At 41.9% G+C, this 21,398-nt stretch overlaps 1 protein-coding gene across 1 annotated transcript in view; it reads left to right on the top strand.

Moving 5' to 3' along the window:
• LOC308169606 (uncharacterized protein) overlaps positions 1 to 16,125 on the top strand; it is a 42,013-nt gene extending 25,888 nt beyond the window's left edge. The window contains exon 3 of the mRNA XM_080544303.1: positions 16,044 to 16,125. Coding sequence (XP_080400429.1) covers positions 16,044 to 16,099 — 56 coding nt within the window. The 3' untranslated portion in view covers positions 16,100 to 16,125. The remainder of the gene's footprint in view (positions 1 to 16,043) is intronic.
• The last annotated feature ends 5,273 nt before the right edge of the window (positions 16,126 to 21,398 follow it).

Below are 21,398 nucleotides of genomic sequence, written 5' to 3'. Positions count from 1 at the left end.
GTTGTGATTGGTAGAATATATTTTTTGAATATTATGTCTCATACTACTATATATCATCTCTCCTCGCCTCAGGTCCCTGCTCTGACTCCTGGTAAGGGCACAATGAGGATGCACCAGGTAATCAGCCTCTTACCTGCAAATCAAGTATAGGTTATTGCTGTCAGAGGAAGGACGGTCGACTGGATTGTGCCTCGAGCTTAAAGTTAAACTACTCTGGATGGAGTTCCAGTGACACCCCCCGACGCGGAACAGAGAGACCCCATGGCGACCAGAGGCAGTTGACAAGCCTCCAGAACTTTGGAGAACGGTGTGTTGTCAAGTATGACGAGGACGTGTACCCGGGCGTTATCGTGTACGTGGAGGAGTGTAGCGTTCAAGTGAACTTCATGCATCGCAATGGGGTGAACAAATACTTCTGGCCAACACCACGCAAAGATGTCAGCTGGTATGCAGATGACCAACTTCTGTGTCTTATCCCCGGGCCACAGGCACTCAACAAGCGCTCTTGGAGAACTGGAGAAATCCACATGGACAACTAGAAATGTGTTTGGTGCTGGGGGTGGACTTTGGTCTGCTCCTTTTACACTGGTGGGAGCCCCGTGTCAGAGCTTGTAACGAGGAGTCTATCACATACATGCATGCATGCACGCAAGTGCAAACACACTCATACATACTCATACACACAAATAAACACACACATAAACACAGGTACATACATACCACACACATACAGTACAAAACATGCTGCACACACACACACAGAGCTACATTGCTTAAAACAAAGCAAATTAAATGTTGCTCAAAATCAAAGTTATAATGCAATTTTGGGAGAAGAGCTCATTATGAAATCGTTATTTTCCTTTTTGTGTTCTTCCATACACATTCCACACACAAACAGTACACACTCGCTGTCATACACACAAACATACACACACACACACACACAAACAAAGTTATTTTCCTGTTTGTGTCCTTCCAGTGGTCCATTATAAACCAAGTTTATTCATGTTAGAATTAATTAAATTAATTAAATCACATTGGGTTTTGTCCACCCTGTTATGCTACTGTGTCCACTCTGTTAGACCTATGTCCACCCTGTTATGATGGTATTTTTCTATCATAGTTTAATGAAATTACCAAATAGCAAGTTACATAAAGATAATGGGTTGATTATACATCTTCAGGTTACACCTTAACTGCTCCTCCTGAGACATCTACTGCCCCCCAGCACTGCGTCTCCTGAAGACACCCACCTTTCCCCATTACTGTGTCCCCTAAAAACTTATATTGCCCCCCTTGTACTGTGTCTCTGTTTCTCCAGTGTCTATAAAACAAATAAACATTTTTAAAAAGGCTAGGTTTAGAAGAAGGTGGTAGAAGAAGGTTTTTCCTTCTATCAATGGCCCTGGGCCTGAGCTAGATTACTCTTCCTGCTACGACTGGTGGATTGATGATTCACTTGCTTAGTCAAATGTATTGATTGTAAGTCGCTTTGGAATAAGGCGTCTGCTAAATGGCAGAAATCTACATGTAAAATACATGCTAGGAACTTTGAGTATTTTATTTATTTATTTATTTATTTATTTATTTTTTTCAGATTTTATCCCTTTTTCACCCAATTTGGTAGCCAATTTAACCCAACGTAGCATCCAATTATCCCCTGCCTATTGCATAGGATCCGCCGCACGACCCCGTGGCCGGCAGTCCCAGAGGAGGCCGCCAGGCAGACTAGGCTGACTGGCTCCTCGAGCCCAGTACCGTTATTCCGGCGCCCAGGGGGCGGTGTTGCGCGACGGATCCTAGTCCAGAAATACTCCTATACCGCCCTCGGAAGCGGCCGGCCAATATGCCGCTTCCCGTGTGCCTCGGCCATATCTGGATCTGGCGAGCCGGGATACGAACCCCGGCCCCGGTGGGCAGCATGCACTAGCGGCCAGTGCTTAGACCGCTACACCACCGCGGGGCTGAACTTTGAGTAATTCTAATCGTAAATACTGCACTCGTCTGCTGTAACACGCTCTGCACTTTGTACTTGGGTGAGTGTTGGAAGTGTTTCCCATTCATAGTCAAATTTGACCCTCCATACTCTTACTACGAACCAAAAGTATTTTTCACGCTGTTTTTCTTCATTAATTTATTTTAAGCACATTTTTCAGCACTGCTCGTGGAAGCTGTTCGAGCAGGTTCGCGGAAAGGTCAGGGCTTTGGTCCCCTTTCACCAGCCACTGTCACAAATTCATCATTTGAAATTAGCGGCTCTCTCAAAGCCCTATGTGATTTCTTAATCCCACGGTAATACCGTGGTTACATTTGTGGATGGTTTAATGGTATCAAAAGTTGGATACCGCCCAATATTACCAGGTGTTAACACCAAAGTGTTTACCGTATGCAACCTCTCGCTGTATTATCTAACATTTTATTGATTTTAATGATTATTATTATGTTTTTGGGCAACTTTACTCACTGTTTTGCACAATAAACATTTGTGCCTGTAGTTGTTCTCTCATGGTGTTTGTAATGCTGTATATGTCCCTATTTTTACAGACGAGAGGTCCCACCCAGACTCAGACAGCGAGCCCAGCTCCACCGCATCAGGAATCCATAAGAAACACAGGAAGAGTGTCAATAAGTCAGGGCACCTAACTATACACCAGATAATACAGACAAAAGACAAACGACACCACTGCTCCCAGTGCGATAAGACTTTCAAATACCTGAAGATTCACCAGAAAATACATGAGAAACGACACCCCTGCTCCCAGTGCGGAAAGGCTTTCAATGGGGTTGGGAACCTGAAGATTCACCAGAGAATACATACAGAGAAACCATACAAATGCTTGCAGTGTGGGAAGAATTTCATTCGAGCAGAAGAGCTAAAGACCCATCAAAAGGTGCACACAGAAGAGAAACCATACCACTGCTCCCAGTGTGAGAAGAGCTTCAGACGGGCAGGAAACCTAAAAACCCATCAAAAGGTGCACACAAAAGAGAAACCATACCACTGCTCCCAGTGTGAGATGAGCTTCAGTTTTAAAGGAAGCCTAAAGTCCCATCAAAGAGTTCACACAGGAGAGAAGCGATACCTCTGCTCCGAGTGTGGGAAGAGCTTCACTCAGGCAGTATCCTTAAAGACGCATCAGAGAATACACACAGGAGAGAAGCCATACCACTGCTCCCAGTGTGAGAAGAGCTTCAGTTCGGCTAGATACCTAAAGCAGCATCAAAGATTTCACACAGGAGAGAAGCCATACCACTGCTCCCAGTGTGAGAAGAGCTTCAAATGGGCAGGAGACCTAAAAACCCATCAAAAAGTGCACACAAAAGAGAAACCATACCACTGCTCCCAGTGTGAGATGAGCTTCAGTTTTAAAGGAAGCCTAAAGTCCCATCAAAGAGTTCACACAGGAGAGAAGCAATACCTCTGCTCCGAGTGTGGGAAGAGCTTCACTCAGGCAGTATCCTTAAAGACGCATCAGAGAATACACACCGGAGAGAAGCCATACCACTGCTCCCAGTGTGAGAAGAGCTTCAGTTCGGCAGGATACCTAAAGCAGCATCAAAGATTTCACACAGGAGAGAAGCCATACCTCTGCTCCCAGTGTGGGAAGAGTTTCACTTTTTTAGCATCCTTTCAGAAGCATCAGAGAATACATACAGGAGAGAAACCAAAAAAACGAAAACCAAGATTACACACAGGAGAGAAACCATACCAGTGCTCCCAGTGTGTGAAGAGTTTCAAATGGGCAGATTGTCTAAAGCGGCATCAAAGATTACACACAGGAGAGAAACCATACCACTGCACTCAGTGTGAGAAGAGTTTCAAACAGACAGAAAATCTAAAGCGGCATCAAAGATTACACACAGGAGAGAAACCATACCACTGCACCCAGTGTGGGAAGAGCTTTACTGAGTTACGAAACCTAATAACACATCAGAGACTACACACAGGAGAGAAACCATACCACTGCACCCATTGTGAGAAGAGTTTCAATGAGGCAGGAGCCCTAAAGAAGCATGAAAGAATACACACAGGAGAGAAACCATACCACTGCTCCCAGTGTGGGAAGAGTTTCAATCGGGCAGGAACTCTTAAGGCGCATCAGAGAATACACACAGGAGAGAAGCCAAACCACTGCTCCCAGTGTGGGAAGAGCTTCAATGGGGCAGAGCAGCTAAAGCGGCACCAAAGAATACACACAGGAGAGAAACCATACCACTGCTCCCAGTGTGGGGAGAGCTTCAATCGGGCAGACAAGCTAAAGAGGCATCAAAAAATTCACACAGGAGATTTTTCACTAAATCTTACAGGGTAGATTACATGATATATCGACACAAGTCTAACAATGTAGAGTGTCAACAATCCACTGCACCTGTGTTCACTCAAAATACAATAACTTCTATCAGAAAAATTCGTTTTCTTCAGGTGATTTTGTGTACAATTGTATAACCATAATGAAACAGGGTTTCTCTTTTATTTGCACCCTATTCCTTGCCCCAACACTTTGACAGTGTTTGGCTGTTTCTGAATTATCAGTTACTTTTTCCCCTTGTTGCCAGATTGACCAACTACATTCTGTGATACTTCCAGTATCTATGCAAGCAATCTGTGTAAGGCATGACTTAGGTCATGTTCAGACCCAGTTACATAGAATATAAAATGTTCCCAAAATACAACGGTAAAGTGATATGTCATGTTGGGACGTTTAGTTGGATAGTTTAAACTCCTCAGAATGTTGAGCAGGAATCAAATTCTGCAACATTTCAGTATTTAAGTAGTACCGTGTTGTAAAGTAAGGTAGAATAGTACAGTATAGTTATGCGTAACAACCCAATACAGCCTGGTGGATGTATACAGTATGTTTCACCATCTGTGCTTATGCATTACAGTAGAGATAGAAATCTAGAGTCTAGAACCAACCTGTGTGTTCATTTAAAAGATTCATATTATATTCGTATCATGCTTCTATACGCTTTATTGATTTATGTTTTACCCTGTTGATTTAACCTGTTTTACCCTGTCGACCATCTACCTCAGGAAGGCAGGAGGGCATCTCAACCAGTGATTGGGTAGTAATGTCTGTTCAACTGTGACACAATAAAGACTGTTTCTGTAGAGAAGTGAGCCTCAGTGTTCCTACCTATTTGTTGTGTGTTAATTGAGCTGCTGCTACAGTGAACGGGCAGTAATGTCTGTCTGCCGTGACACAATGAAGGCAGTTTCTCTAGATATCTGCTCATTGTTTCCATTGTGTTTTCAGTTGTATATGTAGACTTGTTTACTGCAAGTGAGGTGTTACACATTGTTACAACTCCCAGCTGTTACTGCTCTACGTCTAGGGGGAGCTGAAACAAAAAGGTGTGTGTACCCCCAGCTTACTGTGGGGGGAAACTAATAAGAAGTCACAACAAAAAAGAGCTAAAGTGCAATGATTTATTAACAATAATGGTGGTGAGGTTACATTACACAAGCCACAGGACAACAGGTAGTTTAAATGAGTGGTTTCAACTCAGAGAAATCGAAAATAGTGCAACCCTATCAAGTGCCTATATACAACCTAATAACTGTTAGATCTTAGTGATATTTGTTACAATATAATCTGTGTGTCAGTACAGGATCTTGCTACTCTGTCATGTTTAGAGAAGATGGCCTCTGCATCTGGCAGACTGGCTGGCATTCGGCAGACCTAATCTGCACCAACCTCGGGTGTCTTGCGTGTGCTGAGGAGCCAGGGCTGGCTGATTTGTTGATTATTACAACGTAACAACTGTGATACAATGAGTATTTAAACCATCCTCGGCCGTTGTGTGATTGTCTAATGCTGATCTCAGATGCCAGAAGACGTTCATTCCGTATGCAGTTCCTTCTGTTTAATAAACCTGAGTGATCATTACGACCCGTGTTTTGAATTGTCACTTTGTGTTTGCTGCACACTTGATCGATCCAGAGATGACACAAAGCATTTAAGATCATGACTATCCTATATAGATTGATTCATAACATCATTATCGACAAGAAGACACTTCATAACTATGACATCCTCTCCTTTGCCTAACGTCCACGGACAAAGGTGATCCTACATGTTGGCAAACATGTATACTCAACAGTGCTGAATTCGAACAATGGATAATATGCAACTATGCAATAAATAGGAGAAAAACACAGAAAACACTCCATATTACATCTGTAATACATGTGCTATTTTCACCCTTGTCCTAGTTGATAATCATCTACCGCAGGAAGACAGTGAAGCCCCTTACTGAGAAATAAGAAATAAGGCTTTAAGTCAATAAAAGCAAATATTGATTGATTATTCCATCTGTTACCCTGTTGTGGGCTCTTCATATACAAGTTGAGGTCTACTCCATCTGCCCTGGGGCCTCATTTATAGAACGTGCTTAGATCAAATTTTGATCTTACCCGTGTCGTACGTAGAAAACCACGTCAACGTAGTTATTTATACAATTTCAACGTGAGTCAATTTGACCGTGGAAACGATCGTAGCTCGACGTCGAGTATTCATTTGCTTACGCACATTACCTACTGGTTATGCAGAGTTATTACAGGCATGTGAGCCGCACTGGAAAAACGTTGCCTACTGTAATTCATGCGAAGTTTAAGTGGCTCGTAATAAAATTAACGATGTTGTTATCTGCAGAGAAAATGAGTTTAATTCAAGATTTAAAGGGAACTTATGTTTATGATTGTATTTCAGTCTTTCTTTATATCCCTCCGGAGCTGCCTATCTCCCCTTCAACATGCCTAGTGCCTTCCACAACGGACCTTGCCCGGCCACGCGCTAAATTATACTGGAGTTTCTCCGGTGTCTGGGAGTTCGCAAAGGGAGTTCGCAATCCTGTTTTCAATGTCACCTGATAAGAATAAGACCATTATATTATTACAGTATAAGCAGCACTCGAGTTGAGGCGGGATGAAAACAGTCAAAATCGTCCCCCTTCTAAAACTGCCCTCCCCTCTTTCCATACGTTATGTCATTTATCAATGAACGTGGTATTACTGCTATTTCAAGGTGCGAAGGGGCACGCACACATGCAATGACATTTTTACTGACACTGAAGTCACTGACGCTGAGGGGATGCTAAAATTGTCCTCATGATAAAATCCACCATCCCCCCTGATTTTTTTTAAATTCTTTTACAACTTGAGTAGCCTACTGAGTATAAGCATTTGCCTGGTTAGTTGTCATGATCAAACGTTACAAACGCAACTTACCGAGAAGCCACTCTTCTCTGCCCACTTCCAGACAAACGCCTACCCTATATTATAGCACTTGTCTTAATTCAGCCGCTATAATTTAGCCTCTATCACAGGGCGTTAATACAAACCTCATTCACCTGCGTTCAAATCCAAGTATATTTGGTATTTATAGAAGGAAGCACGTACGCAACTTTAAACCATCTCAGCCCGTTTTATAAATAATGCTTACGTCCGTTTAGAAAAATGTGCTTACGTGAAAGTCAAAAATGACGTTCAAGTACTTTTTTAATAAATGAGGCCCCTGCTCTACTGTATATATGCACATTTTAAATGATGTTAGTGTGCTTTCTGTTGTGCTTAATGTTGTGTGGGTTTATGTGGATATGTGACGCTGTCCTTTTAACTTATAACTGATGCTGTGACTGTAAGTCACGTGTTTTTAACAGGCTTTTTTCTTTTTCCAGGCCGCCAATGCAAATGAGAATGAGTTCCTATTGGCCTGCCTGGTTAAATAAAAAAATAAATAAAAAGCTGACTCACAGTCTTTTATTTGGCCAAATATAAGAGGAGATAATCAAATATAATTTAGGAGTTTAATTCACCAGTTCTAATTCTGGAATATACAATTAATCACATCTCACAAGTGAATGACGTGTATTGCTGCAATAGTTTGTATACCATATATAGTACAGCTGTGATATTAGTAGTAGTACAGCTTCCTACACACTTGTACACGTTGTGCTGCGGCTGCAGCTGGACTCTTCTCCTGTTACTGGCTAATAGAGAGCAGCGTGATGATGACGTCACAGGGCACTATCATCGGAGGTGGGGGGAGGAATTTATGGGATTTGTATTGTCCAGACATGGTGTTTTGTATGTCATTGTATAATTCACACTCTGAGTACTTTATTGAAATTAAGGCCTCATAGCAGCTCACAGCACAAACAGCTACAACAAAAGAAAGTGACAATAGAATACAATAATAAAAATTAAAATACACACCTGAAACATATACAGTATGAGCATAGGCTATATAAGCAGTGCAAAAGACCAGTTATAACCAACTATGGCATGTCTGTCCATTCCTCAACAACCTTGTGGATGAAGGTGCTCATATTTTCATTTAGCAACGTTTATGGAAAACCCCCCAGGGGGTATACTTACTTCAAAAACCTAAAGAAAAGTTTTTGTCTTTTGAATGAACACAGGTGCAGTGGATTGTTGCTACTCTAAATTGTTAGACTTATCTTAGATATATCATGTAATCTACCCTATAAGAGGCTCATTTAGTGAATAATCTTTTGTGTGTATTTTTTTATGCCTCTTTAGGTGTTCTGCCCGATTGAAACTCTTCCCACACTGGGAGCAGGTGTATGATTTCCCTGCTCTGTGTATTATCTGATGTGACTTTAGGTCGCGTGCATTTCTGAAGCTCTCCCCACACTGGGAGCAGAGGTATGGTTTCTCTCCTGTGTGTATTCTTTGATGCTTCTTTAGGTCTCCTGACCGAATGAAACCCTTCCCACACTGAGAGCAGTGGTATGGTTTCTCTCCAGTGTGTTTTCTTTGATGTATCTTAAGGGACGCTGCATCATTGAAACTCTTCCCACACTGGGAGCAGTGGTATGGTTTCTCTCCTGTGTGTAGTCTCTGATGTTTCCTTAGGTTTTGTAACCGATTAAAACTCTTGCAACACTGGGAGCAGTGGTTTGGCTTCTCTCCTGTGTGTATTCTCTGATGTACAGTTAGACTTCCTGCTCTACTGAAACTCTTCCCACACAGGGAGCACTGGTATGGTTTCTCTCCTGTGTGTATTTCCAGGTGTGTCTTAAGTGCCCCAGCCCGATAGAAACTCTTCTCACACTGGGTGCACTGGTATGGTTTCTCTCCTGTGTGTATTCTCTGGTGTGTCTTTAGGTCTGCTGCCCGATTGAAGCTCTTCCCACACTGGGAGCAGTGGTATGGTTCTTCTCCTGTATGTATTCTCTGGTGGATCTTAAAAGAAACTGCATGAGTAAAAGGCTCCCCACACTGGCAGCAGAGGTATGGTTTCTCTCCTGTGTGAATTCTTTGGTGCTGCTTTAGGCATCCTACTCGATTGAAGCTCTTCCCACATTGGGAGCACTGGTACGGTTTCTCTCCTGTGTGTATCCTTTGATGCCTTTTTAAGTCTCCAGCCCGATTGAAACTCTTCCCACACTGTGAGCAGTGGTATGGTTTCTCTCCTGTGTGTATCCTCTGGTGTACCTTTAGTGCCCCAGCCTGATAGAAACTCTTCCCACAATGGGAGCAGTGGTGTGGTTTCTCTTTTGTTTGTATTATCTGGTGTATAGTTAGGTGTCCTGACTGAATGAAACTCTTCCCGTTTTTTTTATGGTTTCTTGATGTGGTGGAGCTGAGCTCGTTGTCTCGATGGGACCTCTCGTCTGTAAGAATAAGAACATATACAGGGTTACAAACCCTATGAGAGAACAACAGTGCAAAACAGTGAGTAAAGTGGCCAAAAAATCATAATAATAATAACAATCATTTAAATCAATAAAATTGTAGTAAAAAAAAGTGGTAGTAATACGGGACACATTTTTTATACCGTTAAACCATCCACAAATTTAACCACGGTATCACCTTGGGATTAAGAAATCACTTAATCATTGTAGGACTTTGAGGGAGCCACTAATTTCAAATGATGAATTTGTGGACCAAAGCCCTAGCCTTTCTGCGAACCAGCTGCTCGAACACTATCGATACTTTTTAAATGCATCAATAAAAACAGAGCTAAAAATACTTTTGGTTCATACAGAGAGTATGGCGGGTGAAATTACATTAATACATTTGGACTGATTGAGTGGACACATCTATTTTCTAGCCAGAAGTAAGTGACCTGAATTTAGTTTAATCAATTGTGTTATTGGTAGCTGTGTGTTAGGTGCTGTGTTTGTGTTAGGCAGGGAGGCCTGCTTGTTAGTTTCTACTGAAACCATTGTCTTTGAAACCTGATTGCTCTTAATTTGAATTAGATTTTCCCAGTTAAAAGCTATTTAAACTGGTCAAGGTGTGACCTACAGTACAGGCCAAAAGTTTGGACACACCTTCTCATTCAATGTGTTTCCTTTATTTTCATGACTATTTACATTGTAGATTCTCACTGAAGGCATCAAAACTATGAATGAACACATGTGGAATGATGTACTTAACAAAAAAGTGTGAAATAACTCTAAATATGTCTTATATTTTAGATTCCTCAAAGTAGCCACCCTTCGCTTTTTTGTTGTTAAAAAAAAAACGTTTGTTGTTAATAAAATATATAATAATAATATTAAATATATATACACCTCGTTCCAAATTATTATGCAAATTATATTTTTCTCAGATTTTCCTAAATAGTCGATGCAAATGACAATCAGTATAATTTTCAAGTCATCAACCGTTCAGGGTTGCACGGCACTCATCAGTAAACAAGACTGTTTGGAAATTAGTCTTCATGTATTTCTGAGCCCACTGTCATGCTGCAAAGAATACCTCTGTGTCATTGGCTGCTATAGGCATAAAAGGAGAAAAACTCATGGTGTGGCCCCCATCTTCCCCTGACCTCAACCCTATTGAGAACCTTTGGAGCATCCTCAAGCTAAATATATATATGAGGGTGGGAGGCAGTTCACATCAAAACAGCAGCTCTGGGAGGCTATTCTGGCATCCTGCAAAGAAATTCAAGCAAAAACTGTCCAAAAACTCACAAGTTCAATGGATGCAAGAATTGTGAAGGTGATATCAAAGAAGGGGTCCTATGTTAACATGTAACTTGACCTGTTAAGATGTTTTTGTTTGAAATAGCTTTTGATTTCAGTAAATATGACCTCCTAATATGACCTCCTAACCCTAAATTCATCAAATTACCATTTTTAGTTCTTTACAACCTATAAAATGTTTTGAAACTGTTGTGCATAATAATTTGGAACAGTGCATTTTGAGTTTTTTATTTTAAAAAAACAATACTGTTATCATTGGGAGGTTTGTTCAATAAAATTTGAATTATACTCTAACGGTTGATGACTTGAAAATTATACTGATTGTCATTTGCATCGACTATTTAGGAAAATCTGAGAAAAATATAATTTGCATAATAATTTGGAACGAGGTGTATATATAATAACATATTATTATTAACACATATTATATTTAATATTATTATTATTATATATTTTATTACTTTGAGGAATCTAAAATATAAGATATTTAGAGTTATTTCACACTTTATTGTTAAATACATAATTCCTATGTGTTCATTCAGTTTTGATGCCTTCAGTGAGAATCTACAATGTACCAAATAGTCATGAAAATAAAGGAAACGCATTGAATGAGAAGGTGTGTCCAAACTTTTGGCCTGTACTGTATGTCAAATACATTTGGACTGAGTGAGTTCACCTGTGTGAACTTTAGTGATCGTTAGTGGGAGGGGCTGCAAGCCTGCTAGTCTTCAGCAACTACTGAACCTCCATTAATATCCGGACAGACAAGTGGGAGTCCATGGAGGAAGGCCTGAGAGGAAGGCCAGAATACTAAATATCTTCTTTTTTCATTTGATTGTTCTCTTGTCATATTGTCTACTTTGAGCGCATTAAGTGACACCAACGTCTTGTTTGGACCAATCCTGTATCCCTCTACTGACTAATATCACAATGTGCTTTCTCCCTATTCCTGTACTTTTGTCCCTCAGGAGGACACATAGACGCTCCGTCGCTCCTCGCAACCCTTCCAATCTCATCTATCCAAAAAACCTAGAATAGCCTTACGGAAAAATAGACTAGTCTTGATGCAACTCTCATGCCCACTGTGATGGGGTACATTGCAGACCGCAACGGTCTGTAGGATACAATAGTTTTTGGTAGCGTGTATGCCTGAAGAAGGTCTATAGCCCTGTCCGGACGGCATATAAATTACCTGAGGACCCTGGTAATATTTTTTTTACCTGGGGTAATTCGGTAATTTATATGCCGTCCGGACCGACCATGTCAGTGATTTACTCCAGGGACCCCAGTAATTATTCCGGCTGGAATTACCTACTGTGTTTCAGCAAACCCTGAGGTCCTCAGGTAATTTTATTACCGTCCGGATCGACATGTCAGTGTTGCATGATTTCGTGCGCGATATAAACACTAGCATTTCCGGTTTTGACGCTGCACATCATTACGGCTCTGCCTGCTTCACGTCGATCGTGACCTGGTACTAATTAGTTAGATCCCTACTAAAATATGGATGTGGTTTGGGACATTATTAATGACTCCCTTGAATCTTCACTATCTACACCTGTCATCCCCTCATGGCGACCAATAAGAAGAAGAAGAGTGATCAAATCGATCAGAAGAGCCAGGTCTTGCAAGCTGCGCCGGTAAGCTCGTTGATGAACTGCTAATAATAGCTAGCTAGCCAAATAATGTTAGCCAACACAGCCCCACTGTTCTCTACTACAGTGCTACTGAAATAGTCACATGTTGCTCAAATCGGAGGGGAGGGGAATCCTTATCCGTTTCCTTACGTCGTACTCGTATCTCAAATATGAACGTTATCCATGGGTACCCCCATCAGTAGCACTGCAACTGTGGGACAGTTCGGACAGCCCAGCCGTGACTCTGGGCTTATATGTAATGTACATTTTTGTTTAGACAAACGAAGCGATGAAGAACCCACTCGATATCATATCCAACAGTTTTACATTCACTTAATACCTACATTTAGTTAGCAAAGTCGGGTGGGGGGTATTATTCGTTTTAGTGTGAGAGTGTGTGTAGCCACACCCACTCCAGCCGTATTTAAGTAGCCACCTGCGTTTGTTTACAAGTTTACATGATGGAGGCTGAACCTCTCAAATGCTATCAACAGAATTTCATAAGCAGGCAGAAATATCGACAGTGGGCAATTAATGAACTCCTTCATATTGGACTATACTGGGAACTCCGAACGGGAACTCCGAACTCCGACGATGACAGAAGACAACAGGATTTCAGACATTGATCTCCACATCAGTTCACTATTCTTGGGACAGTCGTCTGCACAGACCTTCTGCTGTGTTCTTGGGTACGTTTTAGTGAGTTACATGTGTTGTATACTAGGATTTTGTGTTGTTTACTTAGGATAGCCAAACAGTTATTTGTTGTTTTGTGAGTAAGGTAGCATCAGCCCCGTTGTTAGCATCAGTTATCAGACATATGGGAGTTAGAACAGCTTCTTCTTCTGTGAGGATAAATGGCATCTTGTACCCGAAACGCAAACATGCTCCTGTTGTGCTTGATGCATTCTCTGTAAATTTTTTTGAGGTATTCGATCCTTTCACGGCACTTCGTCGTTTCAAATCTCGTCTTTACCGACGGAGATTTGTCACAGACCTGCTTGTAGATTTCATCCCAAATGTTGTGGTTGTGGATGGATTGCTCGAAAAGGCGTTGGATGCGTGGTTCCCCCCACACTGAGATGAGACATAAGGTCTCCTCTCGGGTCCAGTGTCGAGTTTTAGGCGCCATGTCTGACAAGTAACTTTTCTGAAAGAACCGCTGCGTTGTGTTGTGGGTCTGACGAAAACATCCGGGAACAGCTTCTTCTTCTGTGAGGATAAATGGCATCTTGTACCCGAAACGCAAACATGCATGGAGATCTTTTATTACCGTCCGGATCGGTCATTAAAATCACTGGGGTCCTAGGGTAAACAAATATTACCAGGGTCCTCAGGTAATTTATATGCCGTCCGGACAGGGCTTAAGAAAGGCTGACATCTTGCGCAATACATCTTCTGTGTCTGCTTTTTTTCAGCTTTTTTGTGTTGTTCCAATGCAAACAAAAGAAATAAACATGTGAATACCAAAGCATTTGTAATTGCAACCATTTTCTTTTCTTTTTTTAAGTACTTTTTTCTGAGTGGGGCAGTCCCACTCATATTTTTCTTTTAATGACAGATATAGTAGAGATTATGACAGGAAGGATGGGTGAGAGAGAGAGAAGGGATCCCTGCGGTACATGGTCAGCGCTTAATCCACTACGCCACCTAAGCGCCCCTTGCAACCATTTTCTGACAGAAAATGAAGTCCAGGGGTGCCATTATTTTTGGGTATGACTGTATGTAGGCCTAACAGATGGAAAATGACAGTTGAAATGCACTCCAGCTAACCACCTTGTGGCGGGAAACGGTATAGCAGCGACTACATTCATCATTTGAAATTGGTGGATCCCTCAAATAGGTGGTGGGCCGAAGCTGTCTATCTGCTGAACATGTTTCTGTTTGTTGGTAGTCTATTTTCGGTCGTAGTTTTATAAAAACTAAACTTACGATTCATAGGTTATTAAGGTGAACGCTTGTGGCTACTCTGCCGCTAACCAATCAAAACCTGTTAAGGCGTCACCTGACTTTGCCGTCTGCCAATGATATTCCTTCAAAATACAGAACTATGAATTATCTATGAAATAAACAATGTATTATCTGGAAAGACGAGAAGACTGAGTTGTTTCGGATAACTTTACTGTCAGGTAAGGTTTCAGGTAAGATTTGCAAGTCATACTAATTCATATCAAGGTGTTTTAACCACTTCACAGATGCGAGTCAAAATCCTCCCGACTCCGGTAGGCGCTGATTTCTGCTCTGGTAGCTCAGTAAACAAGTAACTGTAAAGAAATGGGAAACTGTCATTTCTACAACAGCATGTTTGGATACTGGATTCTGATTGGCTAGCAACAGTGGTAAATATCCCAACAACCCACAGTTCAGACCGCATTTCCAGTATCAATCTGATTAAGAACCCCTGTGTGGTTTATGGGACTATATTCTGTGGCAGAAGGATATGTATTCTGAAACGATTAATGATGGTAAATACATGAATTTAATGTTACAACTGTGTATTTATTTTTTATATTATGTGGTGTGCTGTTGTAAAAAAGCAATTGACCATGAGAGGAAGGGGGTTGGGGACTCATTTACTACTGTACAGGGTTTTCCTGTACCAACCCTGTACCAACCCTGTACCAGTGGTGAATGAGTCCACAACCCCCTTCCTCTCACGGTCAATTGCTTCCATAACCACCCAGAGAAACGAAAAGAAGTAAACAAGCCATGTGTTAAAACCTTGTCCATGATTCTCGTTCATTCAGGTGGGTTCAACAAACTGTATAAACGCCATAATACTGTTGGTTCAGATGAAATATATTTATGAACAAGTCCATGTCATGTTGTGTCTATACAAACATGTTCTAATATGCTATTTTAGTGATGATGAGGATGATGAGGATGATGATGATGACGACGATGATGATCCAACTGTGGCGACTTCATCTTGGACTACGTTATGTGGTGTCACATCTTTGCGTGGGTACAGACATTGTGTGTAATTGCGGTAACATCTGAAATGGTGCATCGCCTCTGAGGCGACAAGATCCATCCCGCCTATTTGTATGAGCATGTTTTCATCTCTGTGTGCCTTTGCTGCAGCAAGCATCTTACTAGCACCTCTCAGTGCACACAGTTGAAGATTCTCCTTGACCCTCTTCATGCTGTGACGTAGTGTGAGATATCTGTCCCGTCTGCATATCATGCACTGGACAGGAAGGAGATGTGGGTTTTTTTGGGGGGTGAGCGTAGTCCTTGTCTTTGAGGGGAGAAGTCTAGGCTTTGGTGGTGTATCATCATTTTCAGTTTGACCTTCTGCTTCTGCTTCTACTACATTGTAAGGGCAAACAAAATGGGGGGGGGGGAGAGAGAGAGAGATAAATATATGATACTCTATGCATTGTAGTAGTAGTGCTTCCAAAGTTATAGTTTATTTACAACTCTCCTAATCTGTTTCCCCAGATAACCCCAGATGCTCAGCCCTGGACTGCACTGCACATATTCTGGACCTGACCTGACAGGGCTGACCCTGACCCATTGATGCCTTGTTCATATCTTGTTTTATCATATCTTGTTCATGTCATATCTAGTTCATATCTTACCTTGTTTATATCATATCTTGTTAATAATCTTGTTCTTATCTTGATCTTGTTATCTTATCTCATATCTTGTTCATATCATGTTGTTTATCAGAATCAAGATTTTATTTTAGCCAGGTAGGTTTTCCACACATACTAGGAATTTGTTCTGGACTGTCAATACAATGTATACACAGACATCAGGAACTCATGATATGCAACCAAATATGAAACATTATTTATAAATAACTTTGCTATAAAACAAACCTACAGCCTCCTGTACTGGGTTTTCCCTTCTCTTGCGGGCTCTTTCAATGTTTCGTATGTTGGCATACTGCATATAGGCTAGCATTCTCTATGGTAGCCAATATTAGCTGGCACATCTGAAATGTAACTGTCTACTAGGTTATATATTTTTACAGCCCTTTCTGTAGTGTGAAGATTCACCCACTGTGGAGAACAATGTACAAATTTGGTCCAATTTGCATCTGAAAATGCTGTAATATTGTCCGTTTGGTTTGTTAAATGCATACAACACTCCATAACTCATCACATCTCTTTATTTGCAATATGACAACCCTAGTCGTCTATCTGTACAGTATAGTATAGTGGATAGTGTACATAGCCTTTATTTATGTAAACCAGCTCCTTCCCTTCTTGTGTTTTTTTAAAGTTTTTTTTTTTAAAGTTTTTTTTTTTTTCTTTCCTAACACCAGGGGAGCCACCCCTCCTAAATTTCGTTGTTTGGTACCTGTACTATAGCAATGACAATAAAGACCATTCATTCATTCATTCATTCATTTCCCCACGGTTGCTAGGGTTAACATCCAGTCACGGTTGCTAGGGTTAACAGCCAGTGTTTACATTTCGGGGTCTTAATGAAGCCGTACTTGAATTCTGATTGGTTTATCAACTAGAGCGACCAGCGATGTCCCTGAGCAGACAGACGATTAAAAGAACGAAGTTTGGGAAAATCTACGACATAACGAGAGCTGCCAACACATTTTATTATACTTAACCCTTTCAGACCCACACGAAGACCTTTCCGTTTTTGCATACCTTTGTGTTTTCCCTCATAATTAGATCATTCTTCATTCTACTGAATAATAAAGTTCTGGTGTCCCAGAAATCAGCACAATATCAGCTAACTGTATATATCACACAATAAAGACTTCTATACACTACAATAGAGGATATTAGCCAATAAAGAAAGAAAAACACAAAAAACGGAATTGTATTTTGCTGTATTTTTATTATGAACAGCACTGGAAACCATTGTAACGAATAAAAAAAACACTAAATTCAACATTTCATACATCCCTCTGATCATGCCAGAGGTGGGATATGCCCATTATTTGTGACATTGTCAAATCCGATTTTTAGAAAAATATAATACATAGTAATAAAAACAATCAATTGTAGTGAGCATCTCATTCACTTGTGGCACCACCTGCCTGTTGCTGCTACCTGGGTCCAGTCCTCCTCAAATCCATCAAGAATGGTATGCATCGTGGCAGTTCCTGTCCACAATCACACACAGGGGCACCTTGCATGCTTTGCACCAGAAGGGAGTGCATTTTTTGCAAATGAAACATTTCCTGCGTCCTGCAGTTGCCTTCTGGGATGGGCCCTCTGGTGCAGAAATGGCAACAGGTGTGTGGCTGTACTGCCTCACCTCTGGGGAAAAGTCCAGTGGGACTCCGATCAGCTGAGCCGCAAGTAGCTCTTGAAAATCCTGGTGGGTCATCGGGGTGTCCTGTGTCACTGCACACAGCTGCTTGTGGATGACATGGCTGTTGGTGGTGGCGATGTCCACAAAGTGGTGGAACAGGGTTTTGTACCACCTGGTGGTTTTGCACCTCACTGAGTAGTAGCCCAGGAGCTGATCAGAAGTGTCCACACCTCCCATGTACTTGTTGTAATCTCCGATGGGGGTCGGTCTTGGAATGTTGGTCCTTTCATAGCCACCTTCTTTTGTCTTCCTGCCTCTGAGGACTGTGTGTCCAGAGTGAGCAGGGTGGATAGTGGAGCACACCGATACCTCACGAGTGTCCATCCACTTCACAAAGAGAAGTTTCCCGTCTCTTATCCACCTGATTGTGCCCCTGGGGGATTTCTTGGTGAGTGCATTTTCTTTTGTGGTCGGGGTCCCTGCTCTTCCGTCACAGTAGGTGCCGCACGCTCCGAAGCCCAGGTCGCTGAGGTGTGTGAAGAGAGCCGGGCTTGTGTAGAAGTTATCACAGTAGACGTGATAACCTGAACCCAAGTGTTTTTTGTCGACCAGTGACATGACAGCATCAAAGGAGAGTCCCTTTCCACTAACAAACTTGGACTTTCCAGTGAATATTGTGAAATCCACAGTGTAGCCATTAGTGTCAGCTAAAACAAAGAGCTTGATGCCCCACTTGGATGGCTTGAGTTTCAAGTACTGTTTCAGTCCAATGTTGGCCTTTGTTGCAACCATTCGTTCATCCACTGACACATTTCGGTAAGGTTGGTACACTGATTTGCAAGCTACTCTGATTGAATTGTACAGTGGCTTCACTCTGTGCAGACGATCATAGTCCTCTGTGCCTTTTTTACCATCATTGATTATGTCCTCTTCTGGGTCACTCATGTGCAAATTAGATACAATTGCCAGGAATCTGTTCCTTGACATGATTGTATGTGGAAATGCTACATGAAAATTTGTTTTTATCCTCCAGAAGTCTCTCAGTTTTGGGAGGCCGAGGATTGACATATAAATCAAAAGTCCTAGGAATTTGAAAAATTCCACTGGTGTCAGGACAGTCCATTCAAAATGTTTCCCACTTGCCTGGTTTTTTTCAGCATTCTTGGTTGTGTTGTCACATATGGTCTTCACTGCCCTGGCATCAAAAAAGTTTTTGAAAATCTCTTGGGGGCTTGGTTTGTTCGCTGGAAGTAGTGGTGGCTGCACACCAGGCGTGCGCTTGGGAGTGAATCGAGGGATGTTGGGAGTAATGTCAGCGTCAGCATCCGTCTTCCAACCTGACTGGCTTGGCGGGCTTGAAGTGGCATGGCCTTGACGACGTCCAAGTCCTCCACGTCCTCCACGTCTTCCACTCCCCCTTTCACGTCCTCCACGCTCCCGTCCTCCACTCCCCCGTTCCCTGCTACGGCTGCGACCACCAGTTCCTGGCTGCAGCACTTCACTCTCATCTGAGTGCAACACTTCACTCTCATCTGAGTGCAACACTTCACTCTCATCTGGCTGCAACACTTCCCTCTCATCATCTCTTGTTGCAGGGGATGAGCTCCCGTTCGGTTGGCCGCTCACCTCGTCGGCAGCATCCACTCTGTAATATATGAAAATAAATAAATAAAACACATTTTACACTGGGTAAAAATATTTACTCAAATCCTTGTTCAAAACACACATTCCGTACAATAGTTAGTTTCAATGATGAGGAGCTAGGGGCCCTGTAGGGCCTACTGTCAAGATGTCATGGAGAGACAGTCTGCCTCCTCATTTTCAGTAAAGTACATTACACACACACACACACACACACATTTTGTAATTGCTTACTTGTCCTCATGAGGATCTCTTCCATCGGCGAATTCCCTCTCGTCTTCAGAAAAGCATGACTCTGGCTCAGAGTCCTCATCATCTTCCTGTTCTCCTTCAAATATTTGCTCTATGGATGTGATGTTTTTTTTTCGAGAGTAGACCTATATCCACAGGGAAGTACTGCGGCAGGCAAAGCAAGGAACTATCCACATTTTCTACAACTTTGTGGCTAGATTTATATAGGGACATCGGCGACGCACAAATCGATAAACGGGAGCTTCCTGGTTAGCGATATTTGCCTACTTTTAAATGCAAAAAACGGCTTGTCGTTAGCTCAAACTGTTTCCGATTTATGCACTTCTAAAGAAGGTATGATATTTGGGAGCGCCGGCGCTCCCGTGGGTCATTACTTAATATCGTATGTAAAACATTGTGTACTTTCCAGATGGGGATTGATCAACTTCACAAAAAACGTGTTTGGCCCACCACCTAAAAGCCCTACCTGATTTGTAATAGGGCTGCACGATTAATCGATTTTAAATCGAAATCGCGATTTGAGATGATGCGATTAGCAAATCGCAAAGCCTGCGATTTGGGATACGTTATACAGCGCGTCGGATTCAACGTCAATGAACGCTAGGGGTGTAACGGATCACGGAAATTCCGGATCGCCCTCCACGGTTCGGAACGCATGTGTACCGCGGATCAATTGCAAAATGTTAACAAGTAATAATATTACTTAATATCTCTTGTAAATCACAACAGTTGCGGGCTTTGTTTTACTCTAAAGCGCAATGATAGGTTGATAATGCGAAAGAAAAAGAATCCGTTGTTTGCTCACTACACGTGAAGCAGGGAATCCACAACAACAAGGCTGCGTTCGTAAATCCGCTCTGGAATCTGATCAGCGTTCAAGGAACGCCTCTTGTCCAATCAAATTACTTGGTCGCTTTATGACGTCGGACCCAGTGTGCGCTCCGGCGCTCTCAAAGCGAATTTACGAACGCGGCCCAGGTGTATCATGGCGAGCTCGTTACGTTGTTCGGCAGAGAAGAACTCGAATTGCCTCCCTCGTCATTTAAATCCCATGTATTGGAGCACTTTGGCTTCTCTGTCAACTATGACGGGAGGCACGAAAAAGGTAGCTCGACAACTTCTGATAATGTAGGCATTTTTTTCATACCATGTTCAAAATAAGGGTTCACTTTATTATTTAGTTAAAAGTGGCATAAAACATGTTTATTCATCTGCTTTAAAGAGCCCAGTGATTCACTGCTGCAACCAGGCGCCTCCTCCCTCTCTCCTATCATTTAAATTGAGTGTATTTCAGTATAATTATGTAATGTTTGAGTGTAGAATATGTTATATATATATGTATATATATGTATGTATACCGTATTTTCCGGACTATAAGTCGCGGTTTTTTTCATACTTTGGCTGGTCCTGCGACTTATAGTCAGGTGCGACTTATATATCAATAATTCATAATCTCTGACTGACATGAACTGACATACGGTAATCTCTGACTGACATGAACCAAGGAGTAACTTCCGCTAGCGCTTCATACACGATAGAATAGCCATTATACTTGACAATGTGGACATTAAACACGACAATGTGGACATTAAACATGATGTTATGGACCTTATACACAATGTTATGGACGTTATAAACGATATTAAAGTCATTTATTCCTTCCAGAGACTGTTC

Source organism: Nansenia antarctica, assembly GCF_963989245.1.
Source record: "Nansenia antarctica genome assembly, chromosome: 13".
Classification (NCBI taxonomy): Eukaryota; Metazoa; Chordata; class Actinopteri; order Argentiniformes; family Microstomatidae; genus Nansenia; species Nansenia antarctica.
Note: the sequence above shows the minus strand (reverse complement) of the source record. Positions and strands in the feature narration are given on the sequence as shown.